This window comes from Rhinatrema bivittatum, chromosome 4 (assembly GCF_901001135.1).
Source record: "Rhinatrema bivittatum chromosome 4, aRhiBiv1.1, whole genome shotgun sequence".
NCBI lineage: Eukaryota > Metazoa > Chordata > Amphibia > Gymnophiona > Rhinatrematidae > Rhinatrema > Rhinatrema bivittatum.
Genome location: NC_042618.1, coordinates 57,115,366 through 57,143,197, shown reverse-complemented (window position 1 = coordinate 57,143,197; position 27,832 = coordinate 57,115,366). Strand labels below are relative to the sequence as shown.

The 27,832-nt window shown below is 42.6% G+C and overlaps 1 protein-coding gene across 1 annotated transcript in view; it reads left to right on the top strand.

Annotated features, from left to right (window-relative positions):
• The first annotated feature begins 6,594 nt into the window (after positions 1–6,594).
• MNAT1 (MNAT1 component of CDK activating kinase) overlaps positions 6,595–27,832 on the top strand; it is a 317,645-nt gene continuing 296,407 nt past the window's right edge. Inside the window, exon 1 of the mRNA XM_029597428.1 lies at positions 6,595–6,896. Within this exon, the coding sequence (XP_029453288.1) occupies positions 6,808–6,896 (89 nt within the window). The 5' untranslated portion in view covers positions 6,595–6,807. The remainder of the gene's footprint in view (positions 6,897–27,832) is intronic.

The window sequence follows — 27,832 nt, the reverse complement described above, 5'->3', positions numbered from 1 at the left end:
GCTCTTTTTCTGTTGCCATTTACTATATTACTATGGTCTTAAATAAACAGTTTACGATTTAGTACTTATTAGGGATGTGCATTTGTTTAAAACTTAAGTGAAATACGCGATATATAAGGCCGATTTGTTTCATTCGGGGGGGCCTCAAAATGAATTGGGGGACTCCCAAATGAAACAAACCTTATTCATTGCATTCATTTTAAATGAATGCATCGGCTCTAGGCAGAGGCCTAGGCCTGTCCGAGTGTGACACTAGTGCCTCGGCCTAGGCCCGAAGCCAGGGCTTCACCTAGGTCCTATCCCGAGGCCCAAAGCAGGGTTCATGGCCTAGGCTCAAGCGTGATGCCAGGGTCTGACGCCAGGGCCTCAGCTGAGACCTTCCTGAACAAAATTACCTGATCCGTTGGGTATCTGTGGAAGCGGCCAGGTCGGGTCCCAGTGTCTAAGCCAGAGGCCGGACCCAGGCTCAACACTGTGGTCCGGCCTGGAAGGCAGATCCTGACAACGGGGCCTCAACCCGGATCCAAGCCTGAAGTAGGGGCTCGGCCCAGAGGCCGGGTGCCGATGCCTGGGCATAGGCTAAGGCCAGAGCCCTGATGCTGCAGCCTGACTTGGAGGCTGGAACTGGGCCTGAAGCTGGGTCTTGACAGTTGGGCCTCGGCCTAGTCAGAGCCCAGGCCCAAGCCCAAGCCCAAAGCCGCAGCTTGGCTTGGAAGCCAGGTCTCAATGCCAGGGCCTTAGCCCTGTCCCAGGCTTGATACTGGGGTCTAGCCTGTAGGCCAGGTCCCATGCTTGGAGCTCAGCCTAGGGTGAGGCACAGGCCTCAGAGCAGCTCCAACACGTACGACATCCTCTTTTTTTCTTCTTCAACTGAGGCTGCCTGCTTAACTCCAGCTTTACCCCAGCAGATAGCATCAGTTGAAGAGGAAAAGAAGAGGATGTCAGATGCTTCGTAAGTGCTCCAAGGCTTGGGCTCCAGGCCTGGGCCTTACCCTAGACTGAGGCCCAGGCATTGGGACCCAGCCTCCCGACTGAGGCCCCGTTGTTGAGACCCCAGCCTCCAGGCAAGGCCACAGCCTCGGTGGGCTCCAGCCTAGGCTGAGTCCAGGCATTGTGACATGGGCTCTGGGCCAGTCCCCGCATGTGGCCTGGGTGCAGGCTGAGGCACCAGCATTGGGACCTGACTTTTGAGCTGGGCCTCGGCATTGGGCCTGGGCCCAGGATCCTGCATGGGTTGAGGCCCGGCATCGGGATATGGCCTCCGGGCCAGGCTGTGGCTTCGGGCCTAAGCCCAGTCACTGGCCTAGGCTGAGGTCACGTGACCTACCAAGGCCTTGGCTTACACATGTCCAAGGCTTTGGTGCAGGTCGAAGCCTCAACATCTGGACCTGGCCTTTGGGCTGGGCCCTGGTGCCAGGCCTGGGTCTAGTTCTATCCCAGACCGAAGCGTTTAGGCCAAGGGTTAGGTTGTGGTGACCTGCCTCAGCCTAGGCCTCACAGGCAGATCCTCACTGGACAGGGTAAGTAGGGGCGGGGGGGGGGGGGAATCCTGGCCCCAGCATTTTTCTGGGTGGGTGGGAAGCCTTGGGAGGCCCCATTTTTTTTTATTTTGGCCATTTTGTTTTGTTTTGTTTTAAATGTTTGATTCATGAATGAAATGAATCAAACATTCCACAAACTGAAATTCATGGGAAAAAACCTCCTGAAAACAAAACGGAAACAATTTTTTCCCCTCCATGTCCCTAGTACTTATAAGGTTATTAGATTTTTTGTTATTGAAAATTATTCACCCTTATATTTGGAAGCATGTATTTAGATATGCAATAATTAATCATATGTACAAAACCCTTCAAGCAGAAGTTGCATAGGCAATAGGTTTCAAGCAAATCATTGCATCCCCCTCCCACAAAGCTGGTCATACATTAGACCTGATCTTCACCAATTCAGGCCTTCATCATACTACACCTCTCTCATGCTCCCCAGTCCCATGGTCTGATCACTTTCTCATTGAAGTCCGCCTCTCCATTAAAACCTCTTCACTGAATCACACTGCACACAGCTCCGTCATAATCTCCCGCAAGTCCTGCAACACTGACGACCTTACCACAGCACTCACAACCTCGTTACCTAATCTTGAATGCTCCAACCCGGATGCGGCCATGTCTTCATGGCACAAACTCACTCTGGAGATTGCCAACAAACTCTGCCCAATCTCCAAACGCACCATAAACATGGAGTCCAAACACTCTAACCCGTGGTACACACTAGAACTAAAAACATTGAAAAGCAATCTAAGATGACAGGAACGAATATGGCGCAAGGATCCCACCCCACAAAATGCATCCAGATTCAAATCAGCCCTTCATTGCTATAGAAGCACCACACTTAGACACAAAAGGGACTTCTACGCCTCAAAAATCCATCAATACATGTACAACCCCAAAGCGCTTTTCTCTTACGTCTCAAGCCTCACTAAATCTAACCCCCACACGATCCCTGACTCCGAAGCCCAAGCCAAATGTGATGAACTAGCGCAATTCTTCAATGATAAAATAACAAACCTCCTTTCCAGATTCACCAACCCTCCCCACCCCACAACGTCAACACCCATTCCCCCTACCTTATCTTTAAACTCCCTGGACCTCACAACCACCAAAGAAATCAAGATCATCCTAAAAAAGCTCAGGCCATCCTCTCACCCCAGCGACACCATCCCCAGCAAAGCACTACTATCTGTCCCATCCGCCATCGATAAACCCATAGCTGACATTACCAATTCCTCCCTCTCCACAGGCACAGTCCCCGATACACTCAAACAAGCAGTAGTCAAGCCTCTTCTAAAGAAACCCTCCCTAGACCCGAAGGACGCTGCCAACTATCGACCCATCTCTCACCTCCCATTTATAGCCAAAATAATGGAAAGAGTTGTTAACACACAACTGACTGACTACCTTGAAAACCACAATATCCTTCACCCTGCTCAATTTGGCTTCCGTAAACACTTTAACACGGAATCCCTCCTTCTCTCCCTCTCTGATTACCTCCTCAGGGGCATGGACCAAAGGAACAGCTACATCCTTGCCCTTCTCGATATCTCAGCAGCATTTGACACCATATGCCACAATCACCTCATCACCCGACTAAAAGACATCGGCATCTCAGACTTATCCCTCCTCTGGTTCTCTTCCTACCTCTCCAATAGAAAATTCCTTGTAAAAATAGGTAATGCCTTATCAACCCCCCATCCCCTCCTCCATGGAGTCCCACAGGGCTCATCCCTTTCCTCCACCCTTTTCAACATCTACCTCACCCCACTATGTCATCTTCTCTCAGATCTCAAACTAAAATTCTTTCTATATGCAGACGATGTTCAAATCGTCATACCTATACACACCTCCATATCCGATGCCTTAACCCACTGGGAAACCTGCCTCAAAACAATCAACTCCCTTCTCACCAATCTCCATCTTGCACTAAACACTAATAAAACCGAGCTACTACTCATCTCTCACCACTCCACCCCTAAGCCTTCATTAACCTCTGACCCAGCTTTCAATCTCGTCTCCGCACAACCTTCTGTCAGAAACCTGGGAGTTCTTATTGACCAACAACTAAACATGAAGAAACACGTCAGTTCTACCCTTAAAGATGGATTCTTCAAACTTATGGTGCTAAAGAAACTCAAACCCTTACTACACGACCATGACTTTCGAACTGTAATCCAAACCACCCTATCATCAAAACTGGATTACTGCAATTCACTATTCCTAGGATTCCCCTCCTCTACCATAAAACCACTACAAATGCTCCAAAATGCCATGGCAAGAATCATATCAAACATCCGCAAAACCGACCATCTAACCCCCATTCTTAAAGATCTGCATTGGCTCCCCATCCACTCTCGCATCCTATACAAAACACTCACAGTTATCCACAAAGCCATTCACTCCCACCACTCTAACTGGCTTGACCACCCTTTCACCTCTACACAGTCAAATCGCCCCACCAGGTCAATCAACAAGGGATCTCTTCATGTACCCTCTCTAAAAATGGCACACCTTTCCACTACAAGAAAACGTGCCATCTCAATTGCAGGCCCCTCACATTGGAACACCCTGCCATCAACACTACGTCTCGAATCCTGCCATTTCAAATTTAGAAAGAAATTAAAAACATGGCTATTCACACAAGCATACCCCGACTAACCACCCCCGCCCTCCCCTAGACCATTTTCTGTCCTCCCCTTAGCCTACTACCCTCCATCCTTAATACCATGCAAATCTGTACATCTATGCACTCCTGTACATATTGTATATAATTAACATATGTTTATTGTTATCTACCTCGTTATACATTAATATTTGCAACATGTTAGGAATTGGCACCCTGAACCTTATATTCTTAGGTTCTGAACCTTTCTGCCAGTTACTCTATATTTCTATGCCTCTCTATTCATTCACATGGCCCATGCCTTGTTACTCCCCTGTTTAATGTACATCCCTGTTTAATGTATTTTCCAAGCTACTGTTATAATGTAAACCGATGTGATGTACACACTAACACCGGTATATTAAAAAAAAAAAAAAAAATCTTAAATAAATAAATAAATAGGTTCTTATTGGCAGGTTAAGGAGTTGTTAAGAAACTGCATATGTGCTAGGAATATGCATTTTGTCATGATCCCACTTGTTATTTTCAATATTTACACTGTAACATTTAATTGTGGTTGTAAAATATGTATTTAATTTTATTTAGCAAATATTTGATGCTTTTGGCTATTTAGAGTGGTGCATGGAGTGTGTGTGTTCAGGATATTATAATTCCTGACTTGTAATTGAACCAATGCATTCTCTGAGTTATTGTTTAAGAAATGCAGTCACTATATTAATAGTATGGCTATTATTCAAGCTTCAGCTGGTCTTCTTTTATATCTCTAGAAGATCCTACCTTCTGTGCACTAGTATTTTTCCTAGATCCCATTCCTAGATCCTAGGAGAGATGTAGAAAGAGGCGAGTCAAGAATGGTGGCACGCACACACATGCACATGTATGGCCAAGGAAGATTCTGCTTGCCATGATGCCATGTGCCATCACAGCTTCAAAGGGGCACTGCTGAACCTGACACACACACAAAATTTATGTTTGTGTACTGGTCACTTTGTTTCATGCTCTAACAAACTTTTTTCTGCAGTCTTGGGAGATTGAATGATTGATTTATGGTCTGGTCTTAGTATCCCACCTAAAATTGTCCCTTAACAACCTTAAATAAACACAAAATGCAATTAAAATGTGTTTCCCACTCTAAGGGTAAACAGTACTTTGAATAAACATGTGTGTATGTGGGCAAAATGCACATTGGATCATTGGCCTTTGTATAGGTAAATGTATGTGTGCAGTGTAATAGTTCATATACTTTTACCTGCTGCAAAAAGTATGAGTGCTTTCTATCCTTAGTTGAGAAAAGGGTAGTTAGCAATGGTGGGTATTTCCAGGACTCATACTTTCTTTAGGCAAACTAAGCATTCACCTAAAGCTCCGCATCTTGAGGGTTGGGGTGGCAGAATCCCACTTTCACTAAGTCCATGGCCATTGCCAGAACCCATCCCACTAGTGGCCAATAAGCACAAGATGAGGCCTGGGGCCTCTAGTGGACCCCATCCCATTTGCTGCCGATGAGTACAAGAGAAGGACTGGGGTTGCTGGCAGAGGGACGAGTGCAGAGGAGCCCATCCTGTCAGCTACATAAGCGTGGGTGGAGATTAAAGGTTACTTAGGGCACCTAATGTCTTTGCACTGGCCCTGATTATTTCTCATCATTTTTGACAGGGCCTTAAATTAATGCAGTGGTTCTCAAAGCTGTCATGGAGGACCCCCAGCCAGTCAGGTTTCCAGGATATCCACAATGAATATGCACGAGATAGATTTCCAAGAACTGCCTCCATAGCATGCAAATTTTATCTCATATATATTTATTGAGGATATCCTGAAAACCTGGCTGGGGGTTTCCTAGTTCAAGTTTGGGAACCTCTGCATTAATGTATTCATAAGTAAGCACAGTGATTCCAAACCCTGTCCTGGGGACCCCCCCAGCCAGTCGGGTTTTCAGGGTATCCACAATGAATATGCATGCTCAGCTCATGCTCAGCTCATGCATATTCATTGTGGATACCCTGAAAACCCGACTGGCTGGGGGGGTCCCCAGGACAGGGTTTGGAATCACTGTGCTTACTTATGAATACATTAATGCAGAGGTTCCCAAACTTGAACTAGGAAACCCCCAGCCAGGTTTTCAGGTTATCCTCAATAAATATGTATGAGATAAAATTTCATGCTCATGCATATTCATTATGGATATCCTGAAAATCCGACTGGCTTGGGGGGGGGGGGTGTCACCAGGACAGGGTTGGGAACCACTGGAGCAAAACAGCATTTTGACTTAGCTGATCTGAAAGGTGATTTTTGGAATGCGCCTCCTGATTCATAAGCTATAAGAACCTTTATAGTGAACCTTTATAGTGAAACTTAAATTTGCTTCTGTCATCATTCATTAGTGATTAATTTGTGAACATCTGGGCTTCATAAAAGAACAGGGGTTGGGACAAGCAGAAGCGAGAAAGCGACTGCAGCCTTTCCGAGCAACGCCGAAGCCGATTATGAAGCGGAACGACGTCAGAGCAGAGTTCCTTTCCACCCGTACTCTTTTTGATGTGGGACGCAGCTTCCTCGGTCTAGGAAACGAAGAGAGAGCATAAACGAGGAGAAGTTGTTGTTCCGAAGTAGGAGTAAGAGAAGACTTAACGAAAATAAATGGAGGACCAGTGCTGTCCCCGCTGCAAGACTACAAAGTACCGGAATCCCTCCCTGAAGCTGTTGGTGAACATATGCGGCCACACACTGTAAGTGCACCGCAGGCCCGCTTTCCCCTCCCAGTGCGGTTAAGGACAGGGTACCAACCGGTAGAGAGCTTTCTGGGATATACTGGGCGCCTTGCCCTGCCCTGCCTTTGGGATACTGAGTCGCCAGTTTCAGGATGCTCGGGGTGCACGAACCGCTGCACTCCAGCTTCAGTGTACGTGAGGTTAGGAGACACTCTGGGGTTTCCTTCGTTGGTTCTGTGAGATTCTTTGGGCGTGGAAGGGAACGTGAAGGGGTCCAGAGCTTGATCTTCTCTCTGCCTCGTTTGATGGTTGCCTGTATTGCTCACCTTGGGTACAGTCGTTTTGATATGTGCATCGTATATTAGCTTGATGTCCAAACAGTTTTTGAATAACAAAAACGTGTGCGCTGTGTATATGTCTGTGTAGCTTTTTTTTTTTTTTTTTAAATTATTTACACACATTCTCTCTCATCGGAGACAACGGCAGTCAGTCAATTTATTCCGATTTCACTGTCTGTTCTATTCACAATATGGAACCACTTCTGAATTAAATGTGGACTGTTTGTATTTAAATCTAAGCTTGTCCTTCTTGACCTAAACTCCATTTACATACATTGAATCTAGCCTCGGTTCCTGGAATAACTACAATAATCCTTGAGGGGCATTGGCTCACTGGGTGGGATTAATTACTCCAGAATTAATATGGAACTTGCTCTCTGATCTACTTCTAACGTGAACATAAACAGCATTGAATTGAATGAATCCGATCATATTTCTTTGATTGGGTGACCAGAGAGTTGGATCAAGGGAAAACCCTTTACTTCTTGTACTTGGATTTCAGTAAGGCCTTTGATATGGTTCCGCACATGAGACTTGTAAATAAATTGAGTGCCCTTGGTATGGAACCTAGAAACTGGCTAAGAAGTGGGAGGCAACAAAGAATAGTGGTAAATGGAGTTTACTCTGAGGAGGGGAGAGTTACTAGTGGCGTGCCTCAGGGATCAGTCCTGGGACCTTTGAGATACTTAAATATCTCTATATCTTCCCTATTTCACCTTTCCTTTAGGGTGCAGTCCTGGGACTTTTCAACATTTTTGTGAGCAACATAGAGGGATTGTCAGGAAATATTTGTCTCTTTGCTGATGATACCAAAATCAGCAACAGGGTAAATAGCCAGGAAAGTGTGAAAAACATGAGGAGGGATCTAGAGTGGTGGTTCTCAAACCTGTCCTGGAGGACCCTCAGCCAGTCAGGTTTTCAGGATATCTGCAATGAATATGCAGGAGGGACATTTGCATGCACTGCCTCCATAGTATGCAAATTTCTCATACATATTCATTGCAGATATCCTGAAAACCTGACTGCTGGGGATCCTCCAGGGCAGATTTGAAACTACTGGTCTAGAGTGTGGTAGCTAAGAATTTATCGTTAAAAAATGCAGAGGAATGCACTTAGGCTGCAAAACTGGAGAGGTACAGTATTGAGGAGAAATTCTTCTAAGCACAAAACAAGAGTGGGATCTGGGGATGCATGTATCTGATGATCTTAAGGTGGCCAAACAGGTGGTTAAAGCAACAGCAAAAGCCAAAAAGATGTTTGCTGCATAGGAAGAAAAATGGTCAGCAGAAAAAGGAAGGCGGTATTGCCCCGTACAGGTCCCTGGAGAGTCCTCACTTGGAATACTGTGTGCCATTCTGGAGTCTGCACCTTCAAAAGGATATAAACCAGTTGGAGTCTGTCCAGAGAGTGGCTACTAAAATGATTAGTTGTCTTCATTCTAAAGCATATAGGGATAGATACACACATTTAGATCTTTAAAGTCTATGTGGGCAAAATGCACATTGGATCATTGGCCTTTGTATAGGTAAATGTGTGTGTGCAGTGTAATAGTTGGGGATAGAAGATGGCTATTGTAAGATGAGCTGCCAGTGACCGGTGGAGAGAGGGTGAAATCATCTGCGGATGTCAGAATACAGCACACAACAGTGCACTGACATGCAGACAGAGCTTGCACACTTGCCTTACACATGGCCCCTTTCTTTTATTTCCATAAGACATGTGGATTTCCAAACTTTTTCCCCCCAGTAGTAACTGTTAGTAAAGTTAGCAGAATTGTCCTAATCAGACATTTACTTCAGACAGAAATCTTTGTGCGTTTTTAGACCCTCTTAATGCTTCCCAAGGGCATATATTGGCAGAAATCCCTGATGCTTGCAGTGTGATCTGCGTAGAGGAATATATGGGATGTGGTGGGTAGGATGTCATTGACTTGGAAGCAGATGGAAGAAGAGATCCTTGTGGCTAGCCGGGGCATCTCTTCTGTCCAAGATGGATATTTTTTCCCTTCAGCTCCCATTGAATGTGGTGGAGACAAAAACGGTATCTGAATTCAAGAAAGCATATGATAAATATCTGTGAGGAAGTAACGGGAATCGTAAGGTCTACATAAATTGGATGGATAGGCAGTCTAGATGGTTCATATGGTCTTTTCTTTTATTTTTTCTGCCATCATATTTCTGTGTTTCTATGAATCTGGTGTGAGTGTGCATTTACTACTGGACTAAAAGTATGTATAAAACTTAACTTTAGCAACCCAGCATTTAAAATTATAACATTCCTTGGCACTCTGGCTTATTAAGGTGCAGATGCTTTGAGCATCTTTATTGGTTCAGCAGGGAATCTAAAGGTATCACACAACACCCAGAAGAAAGTTCTGCAATTATGGAGATATTTAAAAAATATATATATTTTTATATTTAAAAAAAAAAAAAAAAAATCTCCTCTGATGAAGGTATAGACTCTTTTTCAATGCTATACAACCATGAAAGAACATTTCAACCTAGCTGACTTTAGATAGCAAAATTTAAAATTTTGCTTCATATATTTTAGGCATTCAAATTAAATAATCTAATCCATATAGAGGCATCCAATTTGATACTAATCTGTCGTCTTGATATTTTAAATTAAAGCAATTATGGCACCTTTAGACAATTTTTGGAAGAAAGTGATTTTCGCACAATTGTGCAGGCATTCATAATGACAAAGATAATTTCAATTCTTTGTATGCAGGTCTTCCTTATGCCTTACAGATTTTACAAACTTGGCAGTGAGACTAATAGTGAACACACCAAAATTTGAGCAAATCATCCCAGTTCTGCAAAGCCCGCACTGGCTTCCTATAAGTGCATAAAATGTAAAATAATGTTAGTTTTTAGACACAAGAAAATGCACCTGAATATTTGGCTAAGATTGTGAGAAAATCTGTTCCTGCCCAATCATTACAATTATCATCACAGAATTTATTAGGTATTCCAAATAATACAGGCATGGCTCCATGCGACACGCAACTGTGCTGTTTGGTTATTGGCCTCACATGGTGGAACTTATCAAATGATGTGAAATTTTTCCACAAAACACTGAAAGCACTGTTATTTGTTGAAGCTTTTGGCACTAGTGAGGACCAACATTGATTTTATTATGATCTTACAATGTTAACAGTTGATATAAACATTCCTTATAAAATTGAAATGAATGTTTGCTGAAGCCTTTGGCAGAGGAGGGGATTGATTCTATGATGATTGTATTGCTTTATTTTACTGTTATATTGTTTTGCTGTATTTTTGTTTATCAATATATAATCCACTTAGCATGAATTCATAAGTGGACTATAAATGTTTTAAATAAATAAAATGTTGTGAATACTGAGCTATAATAGTCACTTAAATAATGATTATTTATCATCCTGCTAGACCAGTAAAGACTAGTGGGTTTACTCCACCTACTAGTTGATGGAGACGGAGGACATTTCTTTTTTCCCATGATGACATCACTGGTTAGAAGGGAGGTGCAGCCTAGGCATTTACAAGGAGTCTCTCTGTCTCTAGCAGATGGTGGACATGTGTGGCTGTTCAGCAGGATTGTAGACTGCTAAGGCCTTGGGTAAGCCTCAGCCTGGTTGAGCAAATGTTGGTCTTCTCCTTGGGCAACAGTCCTTTGGGGGCTGATTTATCTTATTGAGCAGCGCTCTCCGGATATACCTTGGTTAAGTAAGGCCTTGGGGTTGATCACTCGTAGCAGGCCTGGTTGAGTCCTAGGAGGGGGCCTCCTTCAGAGACAGGAAACATTAGGTCTGTTGTCCCTTCTTTTTTTTTTCCTCCCTCCTTTCTCCCTTTTTCGTGGGCAGTAGTTCTGTATCAAGCTTATTCCAAAAAAGTAAAAGAAGCAGAAGAACCAATCCTCCTCTGTGATAGGTGAACTTTTTTTTTTTTTTATGCCACTGCTTCCTGAGGGATAAGTGCACAGGGGGAAACATCGGGGGGAGAGAGTCCTCCCGGAGAGTTGCCAGTGCCAATTTCTTGTGGCCCTTGGACCCGCTTTGCTACCAACATGAATCGGCACATTTCCAACATCACAAGCTCATTCTGTCTTGCATATGATGAGGGCAAAGGGCCTTCTGCATCTTCCACTTATTTGTGGGTCTCCCTCCTTCCAGTGCCCCCATGCCTGTGGAGCAGGAGGAACAGGTAGTCATGGGAGTGGCAGCAGGAGAAGTTTTACCCTTATCTCCCACGTTTGTCTGAGATCTGTGCTTCAGGTGGGGCTTCTGGCTCTCCTAAAGAGGGTAGCAAGCAGTAGCCACTCCTCTACATGTTCTTTTTGTATTGGTTATGCATCAGTCTTCTGCTTGAGGTCTAGGCCCCTGTGCCTGATGGCCTTATTGACCACCAGGGTTCTGTTCTAAAGTAGCCAAAAGAGGCCTCTGTGGTTGTAATCTTCCTGCTTGCATTTCTCTTTTCGGAGTTTCCTAGGGGATCAGGGTTGAATGACAACTCATTTCATTCATCAGAATAGGCTCATGAGAAATGCACCTTCCTGGTGTATGTTCAGGTATGGCACCTCTATAAAAATGTTGTGTGGAGCTGATAGTTTCTCCCAGGAGGGCAGACATTGTGTCTATTTTAGCCTTCCTTTATAGAGGCCAAAATAAAAGGTTAGTGCTTAATTCTCTAAAAGTTCAGGTTGCAGCTATCTGTTACTAAAGAGGCCAAGTCAAAAGAATCTTGGTAGCTGCACATCTAGATGTCGTCTTCTTCCTCTGAGGTGTTAAGATTATTCGTCTACTCTTTGGGACTTTGTGCTTCAGTGGGACCTCAGTGCTCTGGTGAATTCACCCTTTTGAACAATTGAATCTGGAAAACAGAGATTTTCTTGTGGTTATCTGTTCTAGTAGATGTATTGCAGGCTTTATCTGTAATTATTAGGAAAGGAATGGAGAAAAAAACAGAGAATATCATAATGCCTTTGTATCACTCCATGATGCAATCTCATCTTGAGCATTTTGTGTAGTTCTGGTTACCACATCTCAAAGATACAGAGAAGGGCAACCAAAATGATAAAGGAGATGGAATGATTCCCCTATGAGCAAAGGCTAGAGAGGTTAGGACTCTTCAGTTTAGAGAAGAGATGGCTCAGGGCAGATATAATAGAGGTCTATAAAATAATGAGTGGAGTTGAATAAGTAAATGTTAATCGGTTATTTACTCTTTCAAAGAGTACAAAGATTAGAGGACACACAATGAAGCTACTAGGTAATACATTTGAAACTAATAAAATTATTTTTTTACTCAACACATAATTAAGCTCTGGAATTCACTGCCAGAGGATGTGGTGAAAACTATTAATGTAGCTGCATTTAAAACAAGGGTTGGACAAGTTTCTGGAGGAAAAGTCCATTAACCATTGTTAAGATGTATATTTATACAACTCCACCTTATCCCTGGGATAAGCAGCATGGAATCTATTTATTTACCTCTTGTGATCTGCCAGGTATTTGTGAATGGATTGGCCACTGTTGGAAACAGGATCCTGGGCTTGATGGACTTTTAGTCTGACCCAGTGTGGCAAATCTTATGCTCTTATCTTGTAAGAACATAAGAACAGGCCATACTGGGTCAGACCAAGGGTCCGTCAAGCCCAGTATCCTGTTTCCAACAGTGGCCAATCTAGGCCATAAGTACCTGGCAAGTACCCAAAAATGAAGTCTATTTCATGTTACTGTTGCTAGTAATAGCAGTGGCTATTTTCTAAGTCAACTTAATAGCAGGTAATGGACTTCTCCTCCAAGAACTTACCCCTGCCTAGATTTCTCTGTAGAACTGGTACATTTTGACTTTTTTTTTACCAAAATTGTCACCCTTTCGTTTGTCGGTTTTACTTCCAGCCTTTTGGAGGAGCGAATGTCTGGGTAAAGAAAGCATGTTCCATTTTTTAGATGTCCATCACATGCTCCTCAGAATCCTGGAATGACAAACCCCTTTTGTAAAACAAGTTGTTAATACTATGTGAAGGTCCTCATGAAGGTGAGGTAGCTTCCATGATCATACTGGCGAAATGGATTAGGGAGTTGACCTACTGAAGGGCTGCCGAGTGCTGGAGTTGCTCCGGGCTCATTCCACAAGAGCCCAGGTATCATCATGGGCCTTTGTAGAGGCCTCAGAAGGTATCTATAAGGCAGTTGTTTTGTTGACATTTAAATTCTTTTTATTAAATATTACAGGCTAGATATGAAAGCCAAGGTGGACACTGCATTTGGAGTAGGTATTCTTAGAGCAGTCATGTCTTCTTGCTACCTAAATTTGTGTTGGCTTGGGTACTTTCCATTAGTTTGGATTGGTCTAGCAGGATAAATAAGGATAAATCGAATCCCACCTGATAGACCAGTCCAGGACCCTTCTGAAAACACAGTGGCTGCTTATATGGATCTTGTTTTCTCTCCCTGGCTTAGCTTCCTCAGAGAGACTTAATCAGGTAGATATTCAAAGTTAAACGTTTATGTAAGTTAGCTGCATAAAACTTGTCCAGCTAACTTACTTAGTATATTCAGCAGTAGAGGAGGACCGGAAGGCTCATCTGCATACTGCTTCCAGCATCCCCTGGGGGAGAGGAGTCCAGAGGTCACTGCAAGCGACCCAGGGATTGACTTCCTCAGCCCCAGCTTCTGGAGGCCCCGCACCCTTTGCAGTAGAGAAGGACCGGAAGCCCTTCAATTAACTGAATGAAGATTAATTTAACGGTGGTCAAAGAGGATTGGTAAGAATAGCTTTCAGAAATTTTTGGACTTATAAAAGTTTGATGAAAAGGTGAAATTGAGGGATATGTTCTTTAGTTTGTGTGTGTCTGAGGTAATAAGCAAGCCAGAGATAGTTAATCCTAGTGTCTGTCTCTCCCACCCACTCAACCCTTGATTTTTAGCCACGAGACACTTTCTCATTAAAAATCAATCGGGGTCTAGTATAGCTCACCAACTGACTTTGGCGCAACAGCAATTCTTTGAAGGGGGGAATAAGGCCGAGAAGCACTTAGCCCATATGCTCAAGAGAAGACAAGTGCTGGCTACCATATCAAAAATCAAAACTCCAGAGGGTCAGATATTAACTGACAATACTTCCATTAGGCAACAATTTCTTCAGTTTTACACTAAGTTTATACAGTGGGGATCTGAACACTTCAGACAGGGATATCATAGATTACCTTTCCGATACACCGTTACCGGAGCTGACCACCTCTCAAAGGCAATTTCTGGATAAAGATATTACCCTGGGGGAAATCCAAGACATAATTAAATCACTAAAACCTGGTAAATCTCCAGGTATCGATGGGTACACTCCAAAATTCTATAAACGTTTTGCCACAGGTTTAGCACCTGTACTCCAAAAGGTTTTTAATTCTTATGAACAGGGACTGCCCTTACATCCCAGGCTAATTCGGCGGGGATTACTATTTGGGTAAAACCAGGTAGGGATCCGATACTCTGTGGATCATATCGCCCCATTTCTCTTTTGAACATAATGTTAAGCTGTTGGCAAAGATTCTAGCTAACTGCTTAAACAGTTTCATAGCCCAACTGGTTCATTTCGATCAAGAGGGGTTTATTCCTGGGAGAATCACAGCAGATAATGTCCATAAGATCCTTGATATTCTCTGGTTTGCGAAGCAACATAAGGTACCTGCTATTGCCCTTTCTATAGATGCTGAAAAAGCATTCGATATGGTGCACTGGCCATATCTATTCCACACTCTAGAGAAAATGGGATTCAGAGCTCCATACCTCGAGTGGCTTCAGCAGCTCTATAGCACACCTAAGGCGTGTCTCAAAATTAACAGTGGCTACTCACCTATGTTCCCTGTCGGTAGAGGGACCAGGCAGGGGTGCCCTTTATCCCCGTTGCTCTTTGCTTTTTTTTCTTGAGCCCTTTGCTGTTAACATTCGTCGGAATGCTGAGGTCTCTGGGTTTTATTTGGGGGGGGGGGGCGTCCTCTAAACTCTCTGTGTATGCTGACGACATTTTTCTTACGCTCATGCGCCCTGAGCTTTCCCTTCGGCATATGACTAGTGAAATGGAGTCATTTAGCCGCGTATCGGGCTTCCGGGTCAACTGGGACAAATCAGAGATCCTGAATATAAATATCCCGTCTAATGAGATCTCCCATCTACAGGGGCAATTTAGTTTAAATGGACAAATACACAGATCAAATATCTGGGTGTCTATTTGAGTGCCACCTAGGATCTGCTTTCCATAAATTATACACCTTTTATGGCACAAACTCACTAAAGCTATGGAAGAATGGAGCAGATACCATATCTCCTGGTTCGGCCACATGGCAGTCTTTAAAATGACCATACTCCCCAAACTTTTATACTTATTTCAAACTCTCCCGATTCCAGTCCCTTCCAATCTACTTAAGCAAAGGCAGAAGAAATGTATGGCCTTTATATGGGCCGGGCGGCAACCCCGGGTTTCTCAGCGCGTATTATTTCTTCCTAAGTGCGAAGGGGGGCTCACGTCCCAGATATTGCCAGATACTATTGGGCAGCCCAAATTAAGAATCTGGTGGATTGGCACATTACGAGGCAACCTAAGCAATGGGTACTGCATATGCAAGCTTGGCTGGAGCAGGTTTTCCTACGCAGTCTATTGTGGCAACCTAAATGCACGTGGTTGGTCAATCCTAATGAGATTCTTCCTCCATCTTCCCTCCTTTCTTTGAATTTGTGGCATCAATTGCAGACACGGCTAGTGGGAGGGCGGGAGTACCACCAATAAGGCATTCCCGTCAGGATATGAGAGTGCAGCATTTCAGGTGTGGAGACAGAGGGGGATCAAAACATGGGAGCATGTTTGGGGACTACAGAATTTGCGGACTTTCCAAGACTTGCAACACGCATATGACTTGCCTCTATCTGCTGCCTATTCCTATGTACAGTTAGCCCATTTTGCTAGGGCCCATCAGCTCATGGCGCCACTTAATATGGGAATGTCCGACTTTGAAAAGATCTGTCATAAGGCCAATTACGCTAAAAAAGTTCTCTCCCTGACTTATCGACTTTTAGCACCACAAGTAAAGGCTCCCCCAGTTTTTCTAAGGGCCTGGGAAAGAGATATATCATTTCACTGGACACGCTTATTATGGAAGTCTATCTTTCAGTATTTGGGGAAGGGGTATATTGCATCCTCACTCATTGAAAACACCTATAAAGTGGTATATCGATGGTATGTATGTCCTCTACAATTACATAAATTTGCATAACATGTCACAGATATTTGCTGGCGGGCATGTGGGGAGGCTGGCTCCTTTTTGCACATGTGGTGGAGGTGCTCTACAGTGCAAAAATTATGGCAGGAGGTATTTCATTGGTTGAATGAAATATTCCCGGGATTGGGTGCTCTAACGCCAATGCACACTTTACTGGGCATAAAGGTATCTAAGATCTCATCAGACCAGAACAGTCTGGCACAAATCATTCTGACAGCTAGTAGATGCGAAATAGCTAGGGTGTGGAAATCATCACAAGTACTAACAAAAGCAGTCATACAACAAAGAGTGGATAAAATATTTTTATTGTCCCGTATCACAGCTTACAAACACAATAATATATCTACATTTTGAAAAAATTTGGCAACCATACCAGCTTTGGAAATCTACCCGTACAACGTCTACATCTATAGTGGACCCTTCATGACTTGACTTACCAACACCAGGTTCTATTTGCTTCCAGAAGATATTCGATGGCTCCCATGCGTTCTCTTACGACCGCTTGGTAGGATTACTATATATGTAAGAGGCATTTGGGGGGGCGGTCTAAAGGTGTAAAATCAATGCTTATCTTCATATTTGGAATATGAATCTGCTCTTATCTATCCCTCCTATTGTCCGGGGGGATTCGTTATTTATTGACACAGATACAATTGTTATAACTTTTGATATAGTTTATGTATCTTTTATTCTGGTATGTTTGTACCCAGTCGGATTACAAAAAAAAAATAATCAGGGTCTTATTTAAATCATACTATTTTACCAGCCCTTATTGAAAGTGTAATGATCCCCTTGTAGGACACTAGCTGATTAATTAGTAAATTCACCTGTAAATTTAAAGTACTCTCATTCCAACTCCCTTAGTATCCTAAACTTAACTAGGAACTCAATAAAATTAAGATGAAGGCAGCAGTCCAGCAGCAAGAGGGGGGCTTTCCAGTCTTTTGCATTGAGTGTCAATGTATGATTTTTTACCCACCGGTGAGAGATTGTATATGTGTACTCGGTGCAAAGAGCTCCTGGCTCTCAGGGGACGAGTCCAATCTCTGGAGGCTAGAGTAGCAGACTTGGAGGAGCTGAGGGAGACAGAGAGGTACATTGATGAGACCTTCAGGGACATAGTAGCCCCAGTGCTGCCTTGGATCAGAAAGGTCTCCCAGTAGGAGAACATCACCCTGGTGTAGCAGGAAGTGATCCTGTAGCAAGGACCTGCTCTCCAGGTGATGTATTGTCCTCTCGCACTGAAGACAAGTCTCCCAGGGCTGCTGCCCAGGAGTGAAGGGTTAGGCTGGCAATCATAGTTGGTGATTCAATTATTAGAAATGTAGATAGCAGAATGGCTGGTGGATGTGAGGACCACCTGATAACTTGCCTACCTGGTGCGAAGGTGGCAGACCTCACGTGTCACATAGATAGGATTATAGATAGTGCTGGGGAGGAGCCGGCTGTCGTGGTACATGTGGGCACCAACGACATAGGAAAATGTGGGAGAGAGGTTCTGGAAGCCAAATTTAGGATTTTTGGTAGTAAGCTGAAATCCAGAACCTCCAGGGTGGCATTCTCTGAAATGCTTCTTGTTCCACGTGCAGGTCCCCAGAGGCAGGCAGAGCTCCAGAGTTTCAATGCGTGGATAAGACAATGGTGCAGGGAAGAGGAATTAAGCTTTGTAAGGAATTGGGGAAAGGGGATCCTTTTCCGAAAGGATGGGCTCCACCTTAATCAGAGTGGAACCAAGCTACCGGCACTAACTTTCAAAAAGGAGAGAGAGCAGCTTTTAAACTAGAACAAGGGGGAAAGCAGACAGTCACTCAGCAGTGCATGGTTTGGAGAAATGTATCCTTGAAGGATACTAATGAAACAGTAGAGTTAGGGCATCCCAACAGAGGTTCCAATAAAAGCAAACATAGTCCATGAGCCTATATGTAAAAATCACCGAAGCTAATGTTTTCCAAATTATCCCTAAGAACTGAAAAGCAGGTTGTTAATACAAACAAAAAACACCCTTTGTCTGTATGCCAGAAGTCTAAGAAGTAAGATGGGAGAGTTAGTGTATAGCAGCAAATGAGATTGACATAATTGGCATCACAGAGACTTGGTGGAAGGAGGATAACCAATGGGACCGTGCTATATCAGGGTACAAATTATATCGCAATGATAGGGAGGATCAACTTGGTGGGGGTGTGGCACTTTATGTCCGGGAGGGTATAAGAGTCCAACAGGATAAAGATCATACAAGAGACTAAATGCTCAGTAGAATCTATATGGGTAGAAATCCCCTGTGTGTTGGGAAGAGTATAGTGATAGGAGTATACTACCGATCACCTGGACAAAATGGTCAGACAGATGATGAAATGCTAAGAGAAATCAGGGAAGCTAACCAATTTGGAGGTGCAATAATAATGGGAGATTTCAATTACCCCAATATTGACTGGGTAAATGTAACATCAGGACTTGCTAGTGACATAAAGTTCCTGGATATAATAAAAATGACTGCTTCATGGAGCATTTGGTTCAGGAACCAACAAGAGAGGGAACTATTTTAGATTTAATTCTTAGTGGAACGCAGGATTTGGTGAGAGAGGTAACAGTGGTGGGGCCTCTTGGCAACAGTGATCATAACATGATCAAATTTAAACTAATAACTGGAAGAGGGACAATAAGTAAATTGCAGCTCTAACACTAAACTTTCAAAAGGGAAACTTTGATAAAAAGAGGAAAATAGTTAGAAAAAAAACTGAAAGGTGCAGCTGCAAAGATTAAGTGTTCAACAGGCATGGACATTGTTTAAAAATACAATCCTAGAGATGCAGTCCATGTGTATTCCACACATTAAGAAAAGTGAAAGGAAGGCAAAACGATTACAGTCATGGTTGTGAGGTGAAAGAGGCTATTTTAGCCAAAAAAAATCCTTCAAAAATTGGAAGAAGGATCCATCTGAAGAAAATAGGATAAAACATAAGCATTGTCAAGGTAAGTGTAAAACATTGATAAGACAGGCAAAGAGAGAATTTGAAATGAAGTTTGCCATAGAGGCAAAAACTCATAATAAAAGCTTTTTTTTAAAATATATCTGAAGCAAGAAACCTGTCAGGGAGTCGGTTGGACCATTAGATGACAGAGGGGTTAAAGGGGCTCTTAGGGAAGATAAGGCCATTGCAGAAAGACTAAATGAATTCTTTGCTTCCGTGTTTACTAATGAGGATGTTGGTGAGATACCAGTTCCGGCGATGGTTTTCAGGGGTGATGAGTCAGATGAACTGAACAAAATCACTGTGAACCTGGAAGATGTAGTAGGCCACATTGACAAACTAAAGAGTAGCAAATCACCTGGAACGGCTGGTATGCATCCTAGGGTACTGAAGGAACTAAAAAATGAAATTTCTGATCTATTAGTTAAAATGTGTAACCTTTCATTAAAATCAAGCATTGTACCTGAAAACTGGAGGGTGGCCAATGTAACCCCCAACACTTAAAAAAGGCTCCAGGGGCGATCCGGGTAACTATAGACCTGTGAGTCTGACTTCAGTGCCGGGAAAAATAGTGGAACATGGCCAACTTGGATTTACCCAAGGGAAGTCTTGCCTAACAAATCTGCTTCATTTTTTGAAGGGGTTAATAAACATGTGGATAAAGGTGAACCGGTAGATGTAGTGTATTTGGATTTCCAGAAGGCGTTTGACAAAGTCTCTGATGAAAACTAAAAAGTCATGGGATAGGAGGCGATGTCAAACAGAGAGTAGGATTAAATGGTCAATTTTCTCAGTGGAAAAGGGTAAACAGTGGCGTACCTCAGGGATCTATACTTGGACTGGTCCTCCTGTAATGTATCACAGTCTACTTGTGGTTTAACTACTCTGAATAATTTTGTATCATCCGCAAATTTAATAACCTCACTCATATTCCTTTCCAGATCATATACGAGTGAGGTTATCAAATTTGTGGATGATACAAAATTATTCAGAGTAGTTAAATCACAAGCAGACAGTGATACATTACAGGAGGACCTTGCAAGACTGGAAGATTGGGCATCCAAATGGCAGATGAAATTTAATGTGGACAAGTGCAAGGTGTTGCATATAGGGAAAAATAGCCCTTGCTGTAGTTATACGATGTTAGGAGCTGCCACCCAGGAAAAAGATCTAGGTATCATAGTAGATAATACTTTAAAATTGTCGGCTCAGTGTGATGCAGCAGTCAAAAAAAGCAAACAGAATGTTATGAATTGTTAGGAAGGGAATGGTTAATAAAACGGAAAATGTCATAATGGTTCTACATTGCTCCATGTTGAGACCGCACTTTGAATTCTGTGTACAGTTCTGGTCACATCTCAAAAAAAGATATAGTTGCGATGGAGAAGGTACTGAGAAGGGCAACCAAAATGATAAAAGGGATGGAACAGCTCCCCTATGAAGAAAGGCTGAAGAGGTTAGGGCTGTTCAGCTTGGAGAAGAGGCGGCTGAGGGGGGATATGATAGAGGTCTTGAACGAGTAGATGTGACTCGGTTATTTACACTTTCGAATAATAGAAGGACTAGAGGACATTCCATGAAGTTAGCAAGTAGCACATTTAAGACTAATTGGAGAAAATTCTTTTTCACTCAACGCACAATAAAAACTCTGGAATTTGTTGCCAGAGGATGTGGTTAGTGCAGTTAGTGTAGCTGGGTACAAAAAAGGTTTGGATAAGTTCTTGGAGGAGAAGTCCATTAACTGCTGATAATCAAGCATATTTAGGCAATAGCCACTGCTATTAATTGCATCAGTAGCATGGGATCTTCTTGGTGTTTGGGTAATTGCCAGGTTCTTGTGGCCTGCTTTGGCCTCTGTTGGAAACAGGATGCTGGGTTTGATGGACCCTTGGTCTGACCCAGTATGGCAATTTCTTATGTTCTTACAGCTATGCTCCTCAAAATCTCCTCTTAGCTGGATAAGTTATATCTAGCTAAATTAGACCTGCTCTAAGGCAGGGTTTAACTTAACCAGATAAGTATGATTATTGAATATCACTACTTATATGGCCAAATTAACCAAATAAATGGTGCTTCCATGATTCTGTCCACTCTATATTGGGCTAACTACTTAGTTGGATAAGTAAGAGATTTATCCAGCTAAGTGGCAGCCACTGAATGTAGCTTGGTATTCAGTAGCCACAGCTTAGCTGGATAAATCACTATTTAGACACACAATATAAAAGTGTGTGTGTGTGAGAGAGAGAGAGAGCCTGGTTTACTATTTCACCTGAGACAGATGCAGAGGTTCTTCCTTTGGGGAGAGTATAATCTCTTTTCAGGGTAAGGAACATGGTTACCGTCAGACTATCACAAAGGAAATGCCACACACTAGATTGTGATTGCCAGTGAAAATCTTGTTTACTTGACTGGTAAATGTTTATATGCTGTTCTGCTGCTGCTATGAGTTGAATTGCAAGTTTAGGTAGTGGTGTTATGGGTGCCAGTGCAATTCATGACTTCTGTAAGGGTGTTATCTTCCAGCCATCACTGGATTACATGAGGGGGCAGCTAGTCTCCTTTTGCAGGCAAGTATTTTTGGCTGCTTTGGTAAGCAGTAATCTAAATGCCATATAGTTACAGATCCTGAGCTGGATAGGTTTGGAACTTGGTGGAATTTATCCTAAAGACATTCCTGGCCAACACGTGATTTCTAACATAGTGAACCTGAGGTAACACACAGCTTGCATCTCCTCCTCTGAGGTGTAGTTGAAATAGAAACTCTTGGTTTTCCTCAGCTTCAGTTAGCTTGGAAGTTTTCTGTGACTTGCAGTTCTCAGAGATTTGGGTTGATCAGACCTCTCCCTCAGGAAGGATCTGATACCTTCTCTCCTTCACTTCTCTAGGATAAGCTTTTGGTAGGGACTGTTTCTCTTCTGAGCTAGGGCTAGAATCAGCTGCTCCTCTTCTAAGGAGAATTCCATGTTCCTTCTTTTGCAAGAAACACCCAGAACTTGCTTTCACCTCTCTTCAATCTTGAAGGAAGTCTCTTGTCTATGAGGGTCTCTGCTTCTCTCTCCTGCAGAACCCACCCACTGCATGTTTACAGGGTGTGATGCAAGATCGATGTATTTATTTATTGAAAAAATTTGTATTCTTCTAATCCACAGATTTTAGCAGATGATAAAATATAGCAATGCATTAAAAGCAAATAAACAATGTAGAATTACAGTAAAATAAACCCACATAGTACGGGAACAATAGACAACACAAACCTGGAGATATTGGAGCAAACCAGTTGGGTCATGATCTATCCAGGAATGCCTGCTTAAAGAAGTGCTTTCAGCAATTTACAGAAGTGGAGCCAATTATTCTCTGATCTAACGAACTCGGGAAATTCATTTCCATAGACTGGGCCCAGCGATGCTAAAGATCCGGCTATGAGAAGTCACCAGGTATGTTCGTGTCAATGAAGGAATTTCTAACAGAAACTACGGATAGGACAATAAGAGCGAATTGATAAAGCAGTACATGCTGGTGCAGTCCCATGGATGGCCTTCAAAGATAAACTTCAGTCTTCAAGATAAACATCAATCTCTGAGATAACAAATGGTGAACTTACTTTTTATTAAGGTATCAACTACCTTTTATACTTACTTTAAACACGTAGGGACTCCTGATAGATAAAAAAGGTACAAATTATATGTTTTCACAGATCTTGACAATTGCTGTGTGCCATGTGACTGTTTTCTGCAGCCCACAGTACCAGGTTTTTCCGTCTGACCCCCACCAACTCCTAACTAAATCTGACCTTTTTTAGCTGTCTGATCTGATGGATTTGGGCTATTTCTGGGACATATACAGCCAGCTCCTGGTGTATTCAGCATGCAGCAAGTACAAGTTCCAGCTGACCCATCCCTCTGCCCCACCGTCTGCTCTACCTCCGGGCCCTGGATTGAAGCTGGATTTGGTGTGAGAATGAACTGAGGAAGTTGGGGGCTCTTTAACAAGTTGTACATGTCCATATCTGGCCTCTGATTCATAAAGCTTTGTTGTTCTAAGCATGAAACTGGTTTTTTTTTTTTTTTTCCCCCACCAACAGAACTGGATCTTTTTCAAAGGTTTAGATTAGAGTTAAGGATTTTATTTTGTGATGGCCTTGTGATGGTGCTATAAATCGAAATTGTAGCTCAGTCCTGAGCCTGGATAGAGCAGAACTTCTCTATTTACCGAGAGAACTTTTTTTCTTTTTCAGAAAAGCACAATGGAGTGAGGAAGGTTTGAGCAGTCATTTTTGTCACGGTTGATTTAAAAGTGGCTGAGCTGGTTGCGATTTAATATGAGATTAGTGAGAGAGTGCAACTGAAAAACTGCTGCTTTTCAAAACTAGTCATCTCCTCTGAGAAGTGCTGGCCCCTGAATACGCCTAACCAGCTGGGACTTGCCAAGTCATTGCTTCCACTGCACTAAGCAAAATTCCTCAACAATCCCCCCTTCTCTTGGTGACTGTGTAAGCTCTTGTTTCAATCTTTTATAAAAGACCTGCATCAGTTGCTAGGCCTGTGTCTTTACATACACTGCATTGCTATAGTTTTCGAATGAGTGGGGTTTGAGCTTGGAATAATTTTAGAATTCTGAGCATTTCTTTTTTTTTTTTTTTTTTTTTTTGTTTCTTCCAAAGGACAAATATGGATGTGGCTCTATATCATTGAAAATTAATGAACCTTCCATCAATATGGTGCAGTGCCTCTGCATTCGGAGAGATTTATTTATATTTAATGAGCTTACTATTCTAATTTCAGGTAGCAGGAATGAATGCATTCAGTACCCATGGATTCATTTATAAGCAATTCATTCCAGAGTTTGGAGTTTATAAGTATAGAGAAATGCTTTTGCATAATCAAATATAATACTCCTGTTCACCTAATTAGCTCCTTCTAGTCAGCTGTAGTTTTAGCACTCATTTAGCCACTAGCAGTGCAGCCATTTCTTGGGTGGAGCACTAGCATTTTATTTTGCATGCACACTATATGCCAGTGGTAACAGAATATGTAGAATTCAGAAAAAGGTGGTGGGATTTTAAAATCTATTGAGTAGACAAAATCTAGTCTTTTGAAGGATTCTTCATAAAGAGTAGTGAATGTGATGTGTTGGAAATTTTTTTTTTTTTTTCTTCCAAAAAATGGTACCTCCATTTAGATCCTAGCTGTTCAGGGTAGTCTGTCCATTTGGTCCCTTTGGTGTTTATGCAGCTGGATGCCTGAATTTCAATTGCTGTCTGACAGAATGTCTAGGTGCTAATGTTTTAACTTGGCTAAAATGTTGCAGATGTCCCAGGCTTCTTTCTAGCCTTTGTGCTTGTTGACACTCTTGCATGCTTGGTGTTGCCAAAAGCGTGCTTGTCTATAGCAGCCATTATCTGGCTTTTAAAGCCTCGGATTGCAGAAGTCATCGTTGCCAGTCTTTTACTGACGTTTATAGCACAGTAAATTGTGCACTGTGAGAAAGTTAAGAATTTTTTTTTTTTGTTTGTTTGTATTTCTAAAATTTGCTTAAGGTTTCTGAAATTTAGTGTCTTCTTCACCCTCTGTTGGTTCCTAAGAATGAGCTGCTTATGGGATAGTCCAGCATTATTGCCATAATGCCATGCATTGCCAGAATAATGTTCCATAATAGAAATGTAAAAATGTATTCTTATTTTTAAATGGAAAATTCAATCCATGTATGTCACATCTTAAAATGTACTATGGCTACTGTTGATTACCGAGAACAGAGCAGTGAATGGGTAGTAAATAAGATATATCTGAAGAGCAGTGTGCCGGGTATCATAACCGTGTACAGGTAGCTCTTTTCTGATTACTCGGTGGTACAATTTAAAAACACACAATGCATTATATCATTTTAGATCTAATTAGCTATTCTGGTTACTTTTAAAATGCTACATTTTGGTCAGTGTTCTCATTCAGGATTTTATATTTCTATCTGTTAGATTATGTCTGTGTCCTACTGTTTCTGGTAGTCGCAACTGGCATTAAAAATTAATGCGTGTTTTGGAGTTTAATTGCTAAAAAAAAAAAAATTCTAAAAGGTTTTTATCATGGTAGAGTAGCAGGCTGTAGAAAACTAAAACACAAATCCCATCATCTCCCCACCTAGGAAGGGCAGTGTGTGTCAGTGGAGACTATTTGTGCTTTTGCACCTTTTCTTTCGCAGTGGTAGAACTACAATGGCATTGACTTATTATAAGCGCCTAGTTTTCCTAAAAACGACAAATATTTTGTGAGCAGAAATTCTCACTTCAGTTTGTGTGACAAGCGGACCAGGTGTCTGTGTCGTGTGCCTTTTTACTTCTTTTATGTCTGTCTCCATGGTACAGTTGTGAGATTTATTCTTTTAGGGTTTATGAGCAGATTCTGCAACGGATCCCAAGGCTTAGATAAATGTTTTGCTTGAAGAACAGGTATAAACTGAGACAGTACATCAGAATATGCTACTATTAACTGTGACAGGGTAAAACAGTAAGGGAGTGGACTTGAGCAACTTGGCTAAAGAAGAGAGGTTTCTCCTGCTAGCTCACCCTAGGGAGCTGCTGCTTTACCTCGATGGGAAAGCCCCTAGTTGAAAGCTAGAAGGTTGCAGGTTCAAATCCTGAGATCCCAAGTTGGGGAAAATGAGGTTGTGCCAATTTGATGTGCACAGCAAGTATAGAATCTTCATAGTACAAAACATCTTTCTTTTCTATCTGTGTTTTCTGTTTTTGCTGGGATTGCCACCTTCCGGTTGGGCCTGGCGGTATGCTGCTGTCTGTTTTCATCACCAAGCTCAAAAGTATTCCATTGGCTCCTTTGTCCCACCGGATCCTGCAGAGTGCCTCTGTCTCCTTCCCAGGCAAGCCCAGTGGAGCCCTGGGATCAGCAGGGGCTGTCCCTTTGGCAGGATGAGTAGCAGGGAGTGCAGTGGTAAGAAGAGGTTGGCTTTTTTGACCTGCATAATGTCAAAAACAACCTCACCTCATCTTATAATCGGGCTGATAATGTACATTCAGAGTACTTTCTAGACAAAATGTATCTGTGCCTGAGCTCGCTCAATTTCTGAGTCACTGATGTAACCATGCTCATCGTGATGCATCGGATTCTTCTCATGCATGCCAAAGTCCACTTATTAGATGAGAGGGTCTGCATCTGAATCCTTTGTATCATGTTATCTTCTGAATGATATATATTATTGCAATTTGTATATAATTAAGTTGGACTTTTTCAATGTATGTGTTTCCTGTCAGTAAGCAGGCTGAATTAGCCATGATCTGTGGGTGACATCATCTAGTGGCACCAAATGGACTTCCCTCCAAGCTAGTAGAGCTGTAAGCTCTACTGAACATGTGTGGGAGTTCCTGCACAGGTGTTGCTGTGAGAGCTTCTTCAGTCTGTGTTTGTTTTTTTTTTTGTCTGAGCCCAACCCGGATGCCTACTCTGCACCTCTAAGGATTTTTTTTTTTTTTGTGCAGAATGCTTTAACATTTTTGTGTTTTTCTTCAGGTTTTTTTTTTTCACTTTAGTTGACCTGCTGCTCTGCAGCACCTAAAACAGCACTTTTTAGTACTACAAAAAAAAAAAATCACACACAAAAAGACTTGTGCCTCCTCAGAATGGCTGTTGAACCGCATCCTTGGTAAGATGAAGTCCCTCATGGCATGTTCCTGCTTTTTCTTGGTTATGCCTTTGGACCTATCTGCATTCTCAGGGGTGCCACACCTAGAAGAAGTGTGTAAGTCTCTCAGAAGCAGCAGTAGATCCTCTTCCCACAGTGCAGCATAGTCAGTATCATCAGGAAATGAGTTGAACAGGAGATCCTCATTACCTCCCCCACCCCATCAACCTAAATCAAAGCCACGGGGTTGATTGTAATCATCTTGCATCAAACTGGCCCCTTTGTCATTGGCACAGGGTGACATGGTGTGCTTGATGCAGGCTGTATCACTGGACACACGGTGCACGGAGGTGCTCGATGCAATGAAAGCATCGAGGTTCTGGAAGCAGATGTATGTATGTAAAAGTTTCTTATATACCGCTTATACATAGCATGGTCTAAGCGGTTTACAAATTGGATAGCACATACATAATTCAGAAGATAACACCCTTCAATTACCACCAGTGGGGTACTCTCGCTTTCTTAATCCTCTCTCTCCTCCTCCCATGTGTGCTTCCCGCCCTTCTCCCTCCCTCCCAGGTCTACAGCAGTCTACTCCCCACTCCCCTAGAGACAAAAAAAAGACACACACTCAACCCATATAGCATTAGGCCTGTTGTAATATTTAATAGATGTGGGCTTTAACTTCAGAAAGCCATGAATAAACAGAATGTAGTAAACATCCCATTCCAAAAACAGCACTAACTGCCAGCACTCAAACTCAACC